This window comes from Petromyzon marinus, chromosome 84, assembly GCF_048934315.1.
Source record: "Petromyzon marinus isolate PM22_M1 ecotype Great Lakes invasive population chromosome 84, UKy_Petmar_22M1.pri1.0, whole genome shotgun sequence".
Taxonomy (NCBI): domain Eukaryota; kingdom Metazoa; phylum Chordata; class Hyperoartia; order Petromyzontiformes; family Petromyzontidae; genus Petromyzon; species Petromyzon marinus.
Genome location: NC_133749.1, coordinates 2,575,959 through 2,595,264, shown reverse-complemented (window position 1 = coordinate 2,595,264; position 19,306 = coordinate 2,575,959). Strand labels below are relative to the sequence as shown.

General features: G+C 53.4%; 1 protein-coding gene across 5 annotated transcripts in view; it reads left to right on the top strand.

The window, feature by feature from the left end:
- The window catches only part of LOC116936827 (TNF receptor-associated factor 4), a 75,051-nt gene that overhangs the window by 38,662 nt on the left and 17,083 nt on the right, over window positions 1-19,306 (top strand). For all 5 annotated transcript variants that reach the window (XR_012931308.1, XM_076057746.1, XM_076057747.1 and 2 more), the window contains exons 5-8: window positions 305-466; window positions 2,337-2,492; window positions 11,512-11,625; window positions 17,454-17,584. Coding sequence is in view for 4 of the 5 variants with exons in the window: in XM_076057746.1 (XP_075913861.1) it covers window positions 305-466; window positions 2,337-2,492; window positions 11,512-11,625; window positions 17,454-17,584 (563 nt within the window). In the remaining variant the exon portion in view is untranslated. The remainder of the gene's footprint in view (window positions 1-304; window positions 467-2,336; window positions 2,493-11,511; window positions 11,626-17,453; window positions 17,585-19,306) is intronic.

Below are 19,306 nucleotides of genomic sequence, written 5' to 3'. Positions count from 1 at the left end.
GATGTTGGCGATGTTGTTGGTGACGTTGTTGGTGATGTTGGCGACGTTGTTGGTGACGTTGTTGGCGATGTTGGCGATGTTGTTGGTGACGTTGTTGGCGATGTTGGCGACGTTGTTGGTGACGTTGTTGGTGACGTTGTTGGTGATGTTGTTGGCGATATTGTTGGCGATGTTGTTGGCGATGTTGTTGGTGACGTTGTTGGCGATGTTGTTGGTGACGTTGTTGGTGATGTTGTTGGTGACGTTGTTGGTGACGTTGTTGGTGATGCTCACGGTGGCTGCCCGTGTTTCCGCGCCTGCCCAGGCCCACCGCAGCAGCTGCCCCCTGGAGACGCTGCCCTGCGAGAACAAGTGTGGAGCCCAGGTGACGCGCTCCCAGGTCACCGCTCATGCCTCACTTGCCTGTCCCAAGCGGACCCTCGCCTGCCCACACTGCCAGCGAGACTTCCTCTACGAGACCCTGCAGGTGGGCAGTGGGCAGTGGTGGTGGTGGGCAGTGGTGGTGGTGAGTGGGGGGTGGTGAGTGGTGGTGGGCAGTGGTGGTGATGGTGAGTGGGGGGTGGTGGTGGTGGGCGGTGGTGGTGGGTTGTGGTGGTGGTGGGCAGTGGTGAGTGGGGGTGGTGGTGGGTGGTGGTGGTGGTGGGTGGTGGTGAGTGGGGGTGGTGGTGGGTGGTGGTGGTGGTGGTGGTGAGTGGGGGTGGTGGTGAGTGGGGGGTGGTGGTGGTGGTGGTGGTGAGTGGGGGTGGTGGTGGTGAGTGGTGGTGGTGGTGGTGAGTGGTGGTGGTGGTGGGCGGTGGTGGTGGTGAGTGGTGGTGAGTGGTGGTGGGCGGTGGTGGTGGGTGGTGGTGAGTGGGGGGTGGTGGTGAGTGGGGGGTGGTGGTGGTGGTGGGTGGTGGTGGTGGGTGGTGGTGGGCAGTGGTGGTGGTGAGTGGGGGGTGGTGGTGAGTGGGGGTGGGGGGTGGTGGTGGGTAGCGGTGAGTGGTGGTGGGTAGCGGTGGACACTCCACTGTACACTACTATACACTACACTATACACTACACTATACACTACTATACACTACACTATACATTACACTATACGCTACACTATACACTACAATACACTACACTGTACACTACACTATATACTACACTATACTATACACTACACTATACACTACACTATACACTCTACTATACACTACACTATACACTACACTATACACTACACTATACACTACACTATACACTACACTATACATTACACTATACACTACACTACACTATACACTACACTATACACTACACTATACACTACACTATACACTACACTATACACTATACATTACACTATACGCTACACTATACACTACAATACACTACACTATACACTACTATACACTACACTGTACACTACACTATACACTACACTATACACTACTGAGTGGCTGAGTGAGTGAATGAGTGGCTGAGTGAGTGAGTGGCCGAGTGAGTGAGGGGCTGAGTGAGTGGATAAGTGAATGAGTGGCTGAGTGAGTGACTGACTGAGTGACTGAGTGAGTGGCTGAGTGAGTGACTCACTGAGTGAGTGGCTGAGTGAGTTAGTGGCTTAGTGAGTAAGTAAGTGGCTAAGTGAGTGAGTGAGTGACTGAGTGAGTGGCTGACTGAGTGAGTGACTGAGTGAGTGACTGAGTGCGTGAGTGAGTGGCTGAGTGACTGAGTGAGTGAGTGAGTGACTGAGTGACTGACTGACTGAGTGAGTGAGTGGCTGAGTGACTGAGTGAGTGAGTAAGTGACTGAGTGAGTGACTGAGTGACTGACTGACTGAGTGACTGACTGAGTGGGTGAGTGGCTGAGTGAGTGAGTGACTGAGTGCGTGAGTGACTGAGTGATTGAGTGGTTGATTGAGTGAGTGACTGAGTGAGTGAGTGACTGAGTGAGTGAGTGAGTGACTGAGTGAGTGAGTGACTGAGTGAGTGAGTGACTGAGTGAGTGAGTGACTGAGTGACTGAGTGAGTGACTAAGTGACTGATTGAGTGAGTGACTGAGTGAGTGGCTGAGTGACTGAGTGAGTCACTGAGTGAGTCACTGAGTGAGTGACTGAGTGACTGAGTGAGTGGCTGAGTGAGTGAGTGACTGACTGAGTGAGTGAGTAAGTGACTGAGTGAGTCACTGAGTGAGTGAGTAAGTGGCTGAGTGACTGAGTGAGTGAGTAAGTGGCTGAGTGAGTGACTGAGTGCGTGAGTGAGTGGCTGAGTGAGTGACTGAGTGACTGACTGACTGACTGAGCGACTGAGTGAGTGGCTGGACAATAACCCCGCCCGCTCCACCCCTGCTGTGACCCCGTGACCCCCCAGAGCCACCAGCAGCAGTGCCCACGTGTCCCTGTGCCGTGTCCAAACCGCTGTGGACTGCCCCGCATCGCCCGCGAGGAGCTGCCCTGCCACCTCAAGGAGGCCTGTGCTACTGTGCACGTGGCCTGCCCCTTCAAGGAGGCTGGGTGCAAGCACACGGTGGGGGCAGTAGGGGCAGCGGGGAGGGTACTCTCACTCAGTCAGTCAGTCACTCAGTCAGTCAGTCACTCAGTCAGTCAGTCAGTCACTCACCCAGTCAGTCAGTCAGTCAGTCACTCAGTCAGTCACTCAGTCACTCACTCAGTCACTCACTCAGTCAGTCACTCAGTCACTCAGTCACTCACTCAGTCAGTCACTCAGTCAGCCAGTCACTCACTCACTCAGTCAGTCAGTCAGTTAGTCACTCAGTCAGTCACTCAGTCACTCAGTCACTCACTTACACAATCACTCAGTCACTCACTTAGTCACTCACTCAGTCAGTCACTCAGTCAGTCACTTACACACTCACTCAGTCACTCACTCAGTCAGTCACTCACTCAGTCAGTCACTCACTCAGTCAGTCACTCAGTCACTCAGTCACTCACTTACACAATCACTCAGTCACTCACTTAGTCACTCACTCAGTCACTCAGTCAGTCACTTACACACTCACTCAGTCACTCACTCAGTCAGTCACTCAGTCAGTCACTTACACACTCACACACTTACACACTCACTCACACACTCACACACTCACACACACTCACTCACTCAGTCACACACTCACTCAGTCACTCACCCAGTCACTCACCCAGTCACTCAGTCAGTCACTCAGTCAGTCAGTCACTTACACACTCACTCAGTCACTCACACACTCACTCAGTCACTCACTCAGTCACTCACTTACACACTCACACACTTACACACTCACTCAGTCACTCAGTCAGTCAGTCAGTCACTCAGTCACTCACTCAGTCAGTCACTTACACACTCACACACTTACACACTCACTCACACACTCACACACTCACACACACTCACTCACTCAGTCACACACTCACTCAGTCACTCACCCAGTCACTCACCCAGTCACTCAGTCAGTCACTCAGTCAGTCAGTCACTTACACACTCACTCAGTCACTCACACACTCACTCAGTCACTCACTCAGTCACTCACTTACACACTCACACACTTACACACTCACTCAGTCACTCAGTCAGTCAGTCAGTCAGTCACTCAGTCACTCACTCAGTCAGTCACTTACACACTCACACACTTACACACTCACTCACACACTCACACACTCACACACACTCACTCACTCAGTCACACACTCACTCAGTCACTCACCCAGTCACTCACCCAGTCACTCAGTCAGTCACTCAGTCAGTCAGTCACTTACACACTCACTCAGTCACTCACACACTCACTCAGTCACTCACTCAGTCACTCACTTACACACTCACACACTCACACACTTACACACTCACTCAGTCAGTCACTCACTCAGTCAGTCAGTCAGTCACTCAGTCACTCACTCAGTCACTCACTTACACACTCACACACTTACACACTCACTCACACACTCACACACTCACACACACTCACTCACTCAGTCACACACTCACTCAGTCACTCACCCAGTCACTCACCCAGTCACTCAGTCAGTCACTCAGTCAGTCAGTCACTTACACACTCACTCAGTCACTCACACAATCACTCAGTCACTCACTCAGTCACTCACTTACACACTCACACACTTACACACTCACTCAGTCAGTCACTCACTCAGTCAGTCAGTCACTCAGTCAGTCACTCAGTCAGTCAGTCACTTACACACTCACTCAGTCACTCACCCAGTCACTCAGTCAGTCACTCAGTCAGTCACTCACTCAGTCACTCAGTCAGTCACTCAGTCAGTCACTCACTCAGTCACTCACCCAGTCACTCACTCAGTCAGTCAGTCACTCAGTCAGTCACTCACTCACTCAGTCAGTCACTCAGTCAGTCACTCAGTCACTCACTCACTCAGTCACTCAGTCAGTCACTCAGTCAGTCACTCAGTCAGTCACTCACTCACTCAGTCACTCAGTCAGTCACTCAGTCACTCAGTCAGTCACTCAGTCAGTCACTCAGTCACTCACTCAGTCAGTCACTCAGTCACTCAGTCACTCACTCACTCAGTCAGTCACTCAGTCACTCAGTCACTCAGTCAGTCAGTCAGTCACTCACTCACTCAGTCAGTCACTCAGTCACTCAGTCACTCACTCAGTCAGTCAGTCAGTCACTCACTCAGTCAGTCACTCAGTCACTCACTTAGTCACTCACTCAGTCACTCGGTCACTCAGTCACTCAGTCACTCACTCAGTCACTCAGTCAGTCACTCACTCACACACTCACTCACTCAGTCAGTCACTCACTCACTCAGTCACTCAGTCAGTCACTCAGTCACTCAGTCAGTCACTCAGTCAGTCACTCAGTCAGTCAGTCAGTCAGTCACTCACTCAGTCAGTCACTCAGTCAGTCACTCACTCACTCAGTCAGTCACTCAGTCAGTCACTCAGTCACTCACTCACTCAGTCACTCAGTCAGTCACTCAGTCAGTCACTCAGTCACTCACTCACTCAGTCACTCAGTCAGTCACTCAGTCACTCAGTCAGTCACTCAGTCAGTCACTCAGTCACTCACTCAGTCAGTCACTCAGTCACTCAGTCACTCACTCACTCAGTCAGTCACTCAGTCACTCAGTCACTCAGTCAGTCAGTCAGTCAGTCACTCACTCACTCAGTCAGTCACTCAGTCACTCAGTCACTCACTCAGTCAGTCAGTCAGTCACTCACTCAGTCAGTCACTCAGTCACTCACTTAGTCACTCACTCAGTCACTCGGTCACTCAGTCACTCAGTCACTCACTCAGTCACTCAGTCAGTCACTCACTCACACACTCACTCACTCAGTCAGTCACTCACTCACTCAGTCACTCAGTCAGTCACTCAGTCACTCAGTCAGTCACTCAGTCAGTCACTCAGTCAGTCAGTCAGTCAGTCACTCAGTCAGTTAGTCACTCAGTCAGTCACTCAGTCACTCAGTCACTCACTCAGTCAGTCACTCAGTCACTCACTCAGTCAGTCACTCAGTCACTCACTCACTCAGTCAGTCACTCAGTCACTCAGTCAGTCAGTCAGTCACTCACTCACTCAGTCAGTCACTCAGTCACTCAGTCACTCACTCAGTCAGTCAGTCAGTCACTCACTCAGTCAGTCACTCAGTCACTCACTTAGTCACTCACTCAGTCACTCGGTCACTCAGTCACTCAGTCACTCACTCAGTCACTCAGTCAGTCACTCACTCACACACTCACTCACTCAGTCACTCACTCACTCAGTCACTCACACTCACTCACTCACACACACTCACTCACACACTCACTCACTCACACACTCACTCGCACACTCACTCGCACACTCACACACTCACTCACTCACACACACTCACACACTCACACACACTCACTACACTCACACAGTCACACTCACGTGTGACTGTGTGTGTGTGTGTGACTGTGTGTGTGACTGTGTGTGTGTGTGACTGTGTGTGACTGTGTGTGTGTGTGTGACTGTGTGAGTGTGTGTAGTGTCACAGGGTGGCCATGTCACGGCATCTAGAGGAAGGCATGCGTGCTCACCTCTCACTCACACAGTCACACACACACTCACTGTGTGTGTGTGAGTGTGACTGTGTGTGTGTGACTGTGTGTGACTGTGTGTGTGACTGTGTGACTGTGTGACTGTGTGTGACTGTGTGTGTGACTGTGTGTGACTGTGTGTGTGACTGTGTGTAGTGTCACAGGGTGGCCATGTCACGGCATCTAGAGGAAGGCATGCGTGCTCACCTCTCACTCACACACACACTACACACACACTACACACACACACTACACACACTCACTGTGTGACTGTGTGTAGTGTCACAGGGTGGCCATGTCACGGCATCTAGAGGAAGGCATGCGTGCTCACCTCTCACTCACTCACACACTACACACACACTACACACACACACAGTCACACACTCACTGTGTGACTGTGTGTAGTGTCACAGGGTGGCCATGTCACGGCATCTAGAGGAAGGCATGCGTGCTCACCTCTCACTCACACACACACTACACACACTCACTACACACACTCACTGTGTGTGTGTGACTGTGTGTGTGACTGTGTGTAGTGTCACAGGGTGGCCATGTCACGGCATCTAGAGGAAGGCATGCGTGCTCACCTCTCACTCACACACACACAGTCACACACACTACACTGTGTGTGTGTGTGTGACTGTGTGACTGTGTAGTGTCACAGGGTGGCCATGTCACGGCATCTAGAGGAAGGCATGCGTGCTCACCTCTCACTCACACACTACACACACTCACTGTGTGTGTGACTGTAGTGTCACAGGGTGGCCATGTCACGGCATCTAGAGGAAGGCATGCGTGCTCACCTCTCACTCACTCACACACTACACACACACACACTCACTGTGTGTGTGTGACTGTGTGTGTGACTGTAGTGTCACAGGGTGGCCATGTCACGGCATCTAGAGGAAGGCATGCGTGCTCACCTCTCACTCACACACTACACACACACACACTCACTGTGTGTGTGTGACTGTGTGTGTGACTGTAGTGTCACAGGGTGGCCATGTCACGGCATCTAGAGGAAGGCATGCGTGCTCACCTCTCACACACACACACTACACACTCACTGTGTGTGTGTGACTGTGACTGTGTGTGACTGTGTGTAGTGTCACAGGGTGGCCATGTCACGGCATCTAGAGGAAGGCATGCGTGCTCACCTCTCACTCACACACACACTACACACACACACACTCACTGTGTGACTGTGTGTAGTGTCACAGGGTGGCCATGTCACGGCATCTAGAGGAAGGCATGCGTGCTCACCTCTCACTCACACACACACTACACACACTCACTGTGTGACTGTGTGTGTGACTGTGTGTGACTGTGTGTAGTGTCACAGGGTGGCCATGTCACGGCATCTAGAGGAAGGCATGCGTGCTCACCTCTCACACACTCACACACTACACACACTACACACTCACTGTGTGACTGTGTGTAGTGTCACAGGGTGGCCATGTCACGGCATCTAGAGGAAGGCATGCGTGCTCACCTCTCACTCACACACACACTACACACACTCACTGTGTGACTGTGTGTGTGACTGTGTGTGACTGTGTGTAGTGTCACAGGGTGGCCATGTCACGGCATCTAGAGGAAGGCATGCGTGCTCACCTCTCACACACTCACACACTACACACACTACACACTCACTGTGTGACTGTGTGTAGTGTCACAGGGTGGCCATGTCACGGCATCTAGAGGAAGGCATGCGTGCTCACCTCTCACTCACACACACACTACACACACTCACTGTGTGACTGTGTGTGTGACTGTGTGTGACTGTGTGTAGTGTCACAGGGTGGCCATGTCACGGCATCTAGAGGAAGGCATGCGTGCTCACCTCTCACACACTCACACACTACACACACTACACACTCACTGTGTGACTGTGTGTAGTGTCACAGGGTGGCCATGTCACGGCATCTAGAGGAAGGCATGCGTGCTCACCTCTCACTCACACACACACTACACACACTCACTGTGTGACTGTGTGTGTGACTGTGTGTGACTGTGTGTAGTGTCACAGGGTGGCCATGTCACGGCATCTAGAGGAAGGCATGCGTGCTCACCTCTCACACACTCACACACTACACACACTACACACTCACTGTGTGACTGTGTGTAGTGTCACAGGGTGGCCATGTCACGGCATCTAGAGGAAGGCATGCGTGCTCACCTCTCACTCACACACACACTCACTCACTCACACACACTACACACACACTACACACACTACACACACTCACTGTGTGTGTGACTGTGTGTAGTGTCACAGGGTGGCCATGTCACGGCATCTAGAGGAAGGCATGCGTGCTCACCTCTCACACACTCACACACTACACACACTACACACTCACTGTGTGACTGTGTGTAGTGTCACAGGGTGGCCATGTCACGGCATCTAGAGGAAGGCATGCGTGCTCACCTCTCACTCACACACACACTACACACACTCACTGTGTGACTGTGTGTGTGACTGTGTGTGACTGTGTGTAGTGTCACAGGGTGGCCATGTCACGGCATCTAGAGGAAGGCATGCGTGCTCACCTCTCACACACTCACACACTACACACACTACACACTCACTGTGTGACTGTGTGTAGTGTCACAGGGTGGCCATGTCACGGCATCTAGAGGAAGGCATGCGTGCTCACCTCTCACTCACACACACACTACACACACTCACTGTGTGACTGTGTGTGTGACTGTGTGTGACTGTGTGTAGTGTCACAGGGTGGCCATGTCACGGCATCTAGAGGAAGGCATGCGTGCTCACCTCTCACACACTCACACACTACACACACTACACACTCACTGTGTGACTGTGTGTAGTGTCACAGGGTGGCCATGTCACGGCATCTAGAGGAAGGCATGCGTGCTCACCTCTCACTCACACACACACTCACTCACTCACACACACTACACACACACTACACACACTACACACACTCACTGTGTGTGTGACTGTGTGTAGTGTCACAGGGTGGCCATGTCACGGCATCTAGAGGAAGGCATGCGTGCTCACCTCTCACTCACTCACACACTACACACACACTCACTGTGTGTGTGTAGTGTCACAGGGTGGCCATGTCACGGCATCTAGAGGAAGGCATGCGTGCTCACCTCTCACTCACTCACACACTACACACACTACACACACTCACTGTGTGTGTGACTGTAGTGTCACAGGGTGGCCATGTCACGGCATCTAGAGGAAGGCATGCGTGCTCACCTCTCACTCACTCACACACTACACACACTACACACACTCACTGTGTGTGTGACTGTAGTGTCACAGGGTGGCCATGTCACGGCATCTAGAGGAAGGCATGCGTGCTCACCTCTCACTCACTCACACACTACACACACACTCACTGTGTGTGACTGTGTGTAGTGTCACAGGGTGGCCATGTCACGGCATCTAGAGGAAGGCATGCGTGCTCACCTCTCACTCACTCACACACTACACACACTACACACACTCACTGTGTGTGTGACTGTAGTGTCACAGGGTGGCCATGTCACGGCATCTAGAGGAAGGCATGCGTGCTCACCTCTCACTCACTCACACACTACACACACTACACACACTCACTGTGTGACTGTGTGTAGTGTCACAGGGTGGCCATGTCACGGCATCTAGAGGAAGGCATGCGTGCTCACCTCTCACTCACACACACACTACACACACTCACTGTGTGTGACTGTGTGTGTGTGTAGTGTCACAGGGTGGCCATGTCACGGCATCTAGAGGAAGGCATGCGTGCTCACCTCTCACTCACTCACTCACACACTACACACTCACTGTGTGTGTGTGACTGTGTGTAGTGTCACAGGGTGGCCATGTCACGGCATCTAGAGGAAGGCATGCGTGCTCACCTCTCACTCACACACACACTACACACACTCACTGTGTGTGTGTAGTGTCACAGGGTGGCCATGTCACGGCATCTAGAGGAAGGCATGCGTGCTCACCTCTCACTCACACACACACTACACACACTCACTGTGTGTGTGTAGTGTCACAGGGTGGCCATGTCACGGCATCTAGAGGAAGGCATGCGTGCTCACCTCTCACTCACACACACACTACACACACACTACACACACACACAGTCACACACTCACTGTGTGACTGTGTGTAGTGTCACAGGGTGGCCATGTCACGGCATCTAGAGGAAGGCATGCGTGCTCACCTCTCACTCACTCACACACTACACACACACTACACACACACACAGTCACACACTCACTGTGTGACTGTGTGTAGTGTCACAGGGTGGCCATGTCACGGCATCTAGAGGAAGGCATGCGTGCTCACCTCTCACTCACTCACACACTACACACACACTCACTGTGTGTGTGTAGTGTCACAGGGTGGCCATGTCACGGCATCTAGAGGAAGGCATGCGTGCTCACCTCTCACTCACACACAGTCACACACTCACTGTGTGTGTGACTGTGTGTGACTGTGTGTAGTGTCACAGGGTGGCCATGTCACGGCATCTAGAGGAAGGCATGCGTGCTCACCTCTCACTCACACACACACTACACACACTCACTGTGTGACTGTGTGTAGTGTCACAGGGTGGCCATGTCACGGCATCTAGAGGAAGGCATGCGTGCTCACCTCTCACTCACTCACACACTACACACTCACTCACTGTGTGTGTGTAGTGTCACAGGGTGGCCATGTCACGGCATCTAGAGGAAGGCATGCGTGCTCACCTCTCACTCACTCACACACTACACACACACTACACACACACACTCACACACACTGTGTGTGTGTGTGAGTGTGTGTAGTGTCACAGGGTGGCCATGTCACGGCATCTAGAGGAAGGCATGCGTGCTCACCTCTCACTCACACACACACTACACACACACTACACACACACACTACACACACTCACTGTGTGACTGTGTGTAGTGTCACAGGGTGGCCATGTCACGGCATCTAGAGGAAGGCATGCGTGCTCACCTCTCACTCACACACACACTACACACACTCACTGTGTGTGTGTGACTGTGTGTAGTGTCACAGGGTGGCCATGTCACGGCATCTAGAGGAAGGCATGCGTGCTCACCTCTCACTCACACACACACTACACACACTCACTGTGTGTGTGTGACTGTGTGTAGTGTCACAGGGTGGCCATGTCACGGCATCTAGAGGAAGGCATGCGTGCTCACCTCTCACTCACACACACACTCACACACACACTACACACACACTACACACACACACTCACTGTGTGTGTGTAGTGTCACAGGGTGGCCATGTCACGGCATCTAGAGGAAGGCATGCGTGCTCACCTCTCACTCACACACACACTCACACACACACTACACACACACTACACACACACACTCACTGTGTGTGTGTAGTGTCACAGGGTGGCCATGTCACGGCATCTAGAGGAAGGCATGCGTGCTCACCTCTCACTCACACACACACTCACACACACACTACACACACACTACACACACACACTCACTGTGTGTGTGTAGTGTCACAGGGTGGCCATGTCACGGCATCTAGAGGAAGGCATGCGTGCTCACCTCTCCATGACTTGCTGCCTCGTGCAGCGTCAGCGCTCAGAGATGACGGAGCTCCGCAGGCAGGTACAGTGCACCCCTCCCCTCCATCCCTCCCCCTCCCCTCCATCCCTCCCCCTCCCCTCCATCCCTCCCCCTCCATCCATCCCCCCTCCCCCTCCATCCCCCCTCCCCTTCATCCCTCCCCCTCCATCCCCTCCATCCCCCCCTCCCCCTCCATCCCCCCTCCCCTCCCTCCCCCCCTCCATCCTCTCCCCTCCATCCCCCTCCATCCCCCCCTCCCTCCTTGGTGTGGTGATGTAGTTGATGGTGTGGTGATGGTGATGGTGTGGTTGATGGTGTGGTGATGGTGTGGTGATGGTGGTGTTGTACAAGGTGGAGGAGCTGTCTATCTCCGTGACTGGCTGTCTGCTGTGATGGTGTGGTGATGGTGATGGTGTTGTACAAGGTGGAGGAGCTGTCTATGTCCATGACTGGCTGTCTGCTGTGATGGTGATGGTGATGATGGTGGTGATGTTGTACAAGGTGGAGGAGCTGTCTATCTCCGTGACTGGCTGTCTGCTGTGATGATGGTGTGATGGTGATGGTGGTGGTGTGGTGATGGTGATGGTGTTGTACAAGGTGGAGGAGCTGTCTATCTCCGTGACTGGCTGTCTGCTGTGATGGTGATGGTGTTGTACAAGGTGGAGGAGCTGTCTATCTCCGTGACTGGCTGTCTGCTGTGATGGTGTGGTGATGGTGATGGTGTTGTACAAGGTGGAGGAGCTGTCTATCTCCGTGACTGGCTGTCTGCTGTGATGGTGGTGTGGTGATGGTGATGGTGTCGTGATGGTGGTGGTGGTGTGGTGATGGTGATGATGGTGATGTTGTACAAGGTGGAGGAGTTGTCCATCTCCGTGACTGGCTGTCTGCTGTGATGATGGTGTTGTACAAGGTGGAGGAGCTGTCTATGTCCATGACTGGCTGTCTGCTGTGATGGTGATGATGGTGGTGATGTTGTTCAAGGTGGAGGAGCTGTCTATCCCCGTGACTGGCTGTCTGCTGTGATGGTGTGGTTATGGTGATGATGGTGGTGATGTTGTACAAGGTGGAGGAGCTGTCTATCTCCGTGACTGGCTGTCTGCTGTGATGATGGTGTGATGGTGATGGTGGTGGTGTGGTGATGGTGATGGTGTTGTACAAGGTGGAGGAGCTGTCTATCTCCGTGACTGGCTGTCTGCTGTGATGGTGATGGTGTTGTACAAGGTGGAGGAGCTGTCTATCTCCGTGACTGGCTGTCTGCTGTGATGATGGTGATGTTGTACAAGGTGGAGGAGCTGTCTATCTCCGTGACTGGCTGTCTGCTGTGATGGTGGTGTGGTGATGGTGATGTGATGATGGTGGTGATGTTGTACAAGGTGGAGGAGCTGTCTATCTCCGTGACTGGCTGTCTGCTGTGATGGTGATGTTGTTGTACAAGGTGGAGGAGCTGTCTATATCCGTGACTGGCTGTCTGCTGTGATGATGGTGGTGTTGTACAAGGTGGAGGAGCTGTCTATCTCCGTGACTGGCTGTCTGCTGTGATGGTGATGTGGTGATGGTGATGGTGTTGTACAAGGTGGAGGAGCTGTCTATCTCCGTGACTGGCTGCCTGCTGTGATGGTGATGTGGTGATGGTGATGGTGTTGTACAAGGTGGAGGAGCTGTCTATCTCCGTGACTGGCTGTCTGCTGTGATGGTGGTGTGGTGGTGATGGTGTTGTGCAAGGTGGAGGAGCTGTCTATCTCCGTGACTGGCTGTCTGCTGTGATGGTGTGGTGATGGTGATGGTGTTGTACAAGGTGGAGGAGCTGTCTATCTCCGTGACTGGCTGTCTGCTGTGATGGTGGTGTGGTGATGGTGTCGTGATGGTGGTGGTGGTGTGGTGATGGTGATGATGGTGATGTTGTACAAGGTGGAGGAGCTGTCTATCTCCGTGACTGGCTGTCTGCTGTGATGGTGGTGTGGTGATGGTGGTGTGGTGATGGTGGTGTTGTACAAGGTGGAGGAGCTGTCCATCTCCGTGACTGGCTGTCTGCTGTGATGGTGATGTGATGGTGATAATTGTGGTGGTGGTGTTGTACAAGGTGGAGGAGCTGTCTATCTCCGTGACTGGCTGTCTGCTGTGATGGTGGTGTTGTTGTACAAGGTGGAGGAGCTGTCTATCTCCGTGACTGGCTGTCTGCTGTGATGGTGGTGTGATGATGGTGGTGTGATGATGGTGATGGTGTTGTACAAGGTGGAGGAGCCGTCTATCTCCGTGACTGGCTGTCTGCTGTGATGGTGGTGTGGTGGTGATGGTGTTGTGCAAGGTGGAGGAGCTCTCTATCTCCGTGACTGGCTGTCTGCTGTGATGGTGGTGTGGTGATGGTGATGATGGTGGTGATGTTGTACAAGGTGGAGGAGCTGTCTATCTCCGTGACTGGCTGTCTGCTGTGATGGTGATGTGATGGTGATGATTGTGGTGGTGGTGTTGTACAAGGTGGAGGAGCTGTCTATCTCTGTGACTGGCTGTCTGCTGTGATGGTGGTGTGGTGATGGTGTTGTACAAGGTGGAGGAGCTGTCTATCTCCGTGACTGGCTGTCTGCTGTGATGGTGATGGTGTTGTACAAGGTGGAGGAGCTGTCTATCTCCGTGACTGGCTGTCTGCTGTGATGGTGATGGTGTTGTACAAGGTGGAGGAGCTGTCTATCTCCGTGACTGGCTGTCTGCTGTGATGGTGATGTGGTGATGGTGATGGTGTTGTACAAGGTGGAGGAGCTGTCTATCTCCGTGACTGGCTGTCTGCTGTGATGGTGATGTGGTGATGGTGATGGTGTTGTACAAGGTGGAGGAGCTGTCTATCTCCGTGACTGGCTGTCTGCTGTGATGGTGGTGTGGTGGTGATGGTGTTGTGCAAGGTGGAGGAGCTGTCTATCTCCGTGACTGGCTGTCTGCTGTGATGGTGTGGTGATGGTGATGGTGTTGTACAAGGTGGAGGAGCTGTCTATCTCCGTGACTGGCTGTCTGCTGTGATGGTGGTGTGGTGATGGTGTCGTGATGGTGGTGGTGGTGTGGTGATGGTGATGATGGTGATGTTGTACAAGGTGGAGGAGCTGTCTATCTCCGTGACTGGCTGTCTGCTGTGATGGTGGTGTGGTGATGGTGGTGTGGTGATGGTGGTGTTGTACAAGGTGGAGGAGCTGTCCATCTCCGTGACTGGCTGTCTGCTGTGATGGTGATGTGATGGTGATAATTGTGGTGGTGGTGTTGTACAAGGTGGAGGAGCTGTCTATCTCCGTGACTGGCTGTCTGCTGTGATGGTGGTGTTGTTGTACAAGGTGGAGGAGCTGTCGCTCCGTGACTGGCTGTCTGCTGTGATGGTGGTGTGATGATGGTGGTGTGATGATGGTGATGGTGTTGTACAAGGTGGAGGAGCCGTCTATCTCCGTGACTGGCTGTCTGCTGTGATGGTGGTGTGGTGGTGATGGTGTTGTGCAAGGTGGAGGAGCTCTCTATCTCCGTGACTGGCTGTCTGCTGTGATGGTGGTGTGGTGATGGTGATGATGGTGGTGATGTTGTACAAGGTGGAGGAGCTGTCTATCTCCGTGACTGGCTGTCTGCTGTGATGGTGATGTGATGGTGATGATTGTGGTGGTGGTGTTGTACAAGGTGGAGGAGCTGTCTATCTCTGTGACTGGCTGTCTGCTGTGATGGTGGTGTGGTGATGGTGTTGTACAAGGTGGAGGAGCTGTCTATCTCCGTGACTGGCTGTCTGCTGTGATGGTGATAGTGTTGTACAAGGTGGAGGAGCTGTCTATCTCCGTGACTGGCTGTCTGCTGTGATGGTGATGGTGTTGTACAAGGTGGAGGAGCTGTCTATCTCCGTGACTGGCTGTCTGCTGTGATGGTGATGGTGTTGTACAAGGTGGAGGAGCTGTCTATCTCCGTGACTGGCTGTCTGCTGTGGTGGTGATGGTGTTGTACAAGGTGCAGGAGCTGTCTATCTCCGTGACTGGCTGTCTGCTGTGATGGTGATGGTGTTGTACAAGGTGGAGGAGCTGTCTATCTCCGTGACTGGCTGTCTGCTGTGATGGTGATGTGATGGTGATGATTGTGGTGGTGGTGTTGTACAAGGTGGAGGAGCTGTCTATCTCCGTGACTGGCTGTCTGCTGTGATGATGATGTTGTACAAGGTGGAGGAGCTGTCTATCTCCGTGACTGGCTGTCTGCTGTGATGATGATGTTGTACAAGGTGGAGGAGCTGTCTATCTCCGTGACTGGCTGTCTGCTGTGATGGTGATGGTGTTGTACAAGGTGGAGGAGCTGTCTATCTCTGTGACTGGCTGTCTGCTGTGATGGTGGTGTGGTGATGGTGGTGGTGTTGTACAAGGTGGAGGAGCTGTCTATCTCTGTGACTGGCTGTCTGCTGTGATGGTGGTGTGGTGATGGTGGTGGTGTTGTACAAGGTGGAGGAGCTGTCTATCTCCGTGACTGGCTGTCTGCTGTGATGGTGATGATGGTGTTGTACAAGGTGGAGGAGCTGTCTATCTCCGTGACTGGCTGTCTGCTGTGATGGTGATGTGGTGATGATGATGATGTTGTACAAGGTGGAGGAGCTGTCTATCTCCGTGACTGGCTGTCTGATGTGATGGTGGTGTGGTGATGATGGTGGTGTTGTACAAGGTGGAGGAGCTGTCTATCTCCGTGACTGGCTGTCTGATGTGATGGTGGTGTGGTGATGATGGTGGTGTTGTACAAGGTGGAGGAGCTGTCTATCTCCGTGACTGGCTGTCTGATGTGATGGTGGTGTGGTGATGATGGTGGTGTTGTACAAGGTGGAGGAGCTGTCTATCTCCGTGACTGGCTGTCTGATGTGATGGTGGTGTGGTGATGATGGTGGTGTTGTACAAGGTGGAGGAGCTGTCTATCTCCGTGACTGGCTGTCTGATGTGATGGTGGTGTGGTGATGATGGTGGTGTTGTACAAGGTGGAGGAGCTGTCTATCTCCGTGACTGGCTGTCTGCTGTGATGGTGGTGATGTTGTACAAGGTGGAGGAGCTGTCTATCTCCGTGACTGGCTGTCTGCTGTGATGGTGGTGATGTTGTACAAGGTGGAGGAGCTGTCTATCTCCGTGACTGGCTGTCTGCTGTGATGATGGTGTTGTTGTACAAGGTGGAGGAGCTGTCTATCTCCGTGACTGGCTGTCTGCTGTGATGATGGTGTTGTTGTACAAGGTGGAGGAGCTGTCTATCTCCGTGACTGGCTGTCTGCTGTGATGATGGTGTTGTTGTACAAGGTGGAGGAGCTGTCTATCTCCGTGACTGGCTGTCTGCTGTGATGATGGTGTTGTTGTACAAGGTGGAGGAGCTGTCTATCTCCGTGACTGGCTGTCTGCTGTGATGGTGGTGTGGTGATGGTGATGATGGTGGTGATGTTGTACAAGGTGGAGGAGCTGTCTATCTCCGTGACTGGCTGTCTGCTGTGATGGTGATGTGATGATGGTGGTGTGATGATGGTGTTGTTGTACAAGGTGGAGGAGCTGTCTATCTCCGTGACTGGCTGTCTGCTGTGATGGTGATGGTGTTGTACAAGGTGGAGGAGCTGTCTATCTCCGTGACTGGCTGTCTGCTGTGATGGTGGTGTGATGATGGTGGTGTGATGATGGTGTTGTTGTACAAGGTGGAGGAGCTGTCTATCTCCGTGACTGGCTGTCTGCTGTGATGGTGGTGTGATGATGGTGGTGTGATGATGGTGTTGTTGTACAAGGTGGAGGAGCTGTCTATCTCCGTGACTGGCTGTCTGCTGTGATGATGGTGTTGTTGTACAAGGTGGAGGAGCTGTCTATCTCCGTGACTGGCTGTCTGCTGTGATGGTGATGATGGTGTTGTACAAGGTGGAGGAGCTGTCTATCTCCGTGACTGGCTGTCTGCTTTGGCGTATCACGGATGTGTCCCGGCGCCTTGCTGAGTCCAAGAAGAGCGGAGATGAGAGGGAGCTGCTGAGTCAGCCGTTCTACACTCACCGGTACGAGTGGGTGGGTGGGTGGGTGAGTGAGTGGGTGAGTGAGTGAGATGAGAGGGAGCTGCTGAGTCAGCCATTCTACACTCACCGGTACGAGTGGGTGGGTGGGTGGGTGAGTGAGTGGGTGAGTGAGTGAGATGAGAGGGAGCTGCTGAGTCAGCCATTCTACACTCACCGGTACGAGTGAGTGAGTGGGTGGGTGAGTGAGTGGGTGAGTGAGTGAGATGAGAGGGAGCTGCTGAGTCAGCCATTCTACACTCACCGGTACGAGTGAGTGAGTGGGTGGGTGAGTGAGTGGGTGAGTGAGTGAGATGAGAGGGAGCTGCTGAGTCAGCCATTCTACACTCACCGGTACGAGTGAGTGAGTGGGTGGGTGAGTGAGTGGGTGAGTGAGTGAGATGAGAGGGAGCTGCTGAGTCAGCCGTTCTACACTCACCGGTACGAGTGGGTGAGTGGGTGGGTGAGTGGGTGAGTGGGTGAGTGAGTGGGTGAGTGGGTGAGTGAGTGAGATGAGAGGGAGCTGCTGAGTCAGCCGTTCTACACTCACCGGTACGAGTGGGTGAGTGGGTGGGTGAGTGGGTGAGTGGGTGAGTGAGTGGGTGAGTGGGTGTGTGAGTGAGATGAGAGGGAGCTGCTGAGTCAGCCGTTCTACACTCACCGGTACGAGTGGGTGAGTGGGTGGGTGAGTGGGTGAGTGGGTGAGTGAGTGGGTGAGTGGGTGAGTGAGTGAGATGAGAGGGAGCTGCTGAGTCAGCCGTTCTACACTCACCGGTACGAGTGGGTGAGTGGGTGGGTGAGTGGGTGAGTGGGTGAGTGAGTGGGTGAGTGGGTGTGTGAGTGAGATGAGAGGGAGCTGCTGAGTCAGCCGTTCTACACTCACCGGTACGAGTGGGTGAGTGGGTGGGTGAGTGGGTGAGTGGGTGAGTGAGTGGGTGAGTGGGTGTGTGAGTGAGATGAGAGGGAGCTGCTGAGTCAGCCGTTCTACACTCACCGGTACGAGTGGGTGAGTGGGTGGGTGAGTGGGTGAGTGGGTGAGTGAGTGGGTGAGTGGGTGAGTGGGTGTGTGAGTGAGATGAGAGGGAGCTGCTGAGTCAGCCGTTCTACACTCACCGGTACGAGTGAGTGAGTGGGTGAGCGTGTGGGTGGGTGAGTGAGTGGGTGAGTGAGTGAGATGAGAGGGAGCTGCTGAGTCAGCCGTTCTACACTCACCGGTACGAGTGGGTGAGTGGGTGGGTGAGTGGGTGAGTGGGTGAGTGAGTGGGTGAGTGGGTGTGTGAGTGAGATGAGAGGGAGCTGCTGAGTCAGCCGTTCTACACTCACCGGTACGAGTGGGTGAGTGGGTGGGTGAGTGGGTGAGTGGGTGAGTGAGTGGGTGAGTGGGTGTGTGAGTGAGATGAGAGGGAGCTGCTGAGTCAGCCGTTCTACACTCACCGGTACGAGTGAGTGAGTGGGTGAGCGTGTGGGTGGGTGAGTGAGTGGGTGAGTGAGTGAGATGAGAGGGAGCTGCTGAGTCAGCCGTTCTACACTCACCGGTACGAGTGGGTGAGTGGGTGGGTGAGTGGGTGAGTGGGTGAGTGAGTGGGTGAGTGGGTGTGTGAGTGAGATGAGAGGGAGCTGCTGAGTCAGCCGTTCTACACTCACCGGTACGAGTGGGTGAGTGGGTGGGTGAGTGGGTGAGTGGGTGAGTGAGTGGGTGAGTGGGTGTGTGAGTGAGATGAGAGGGAG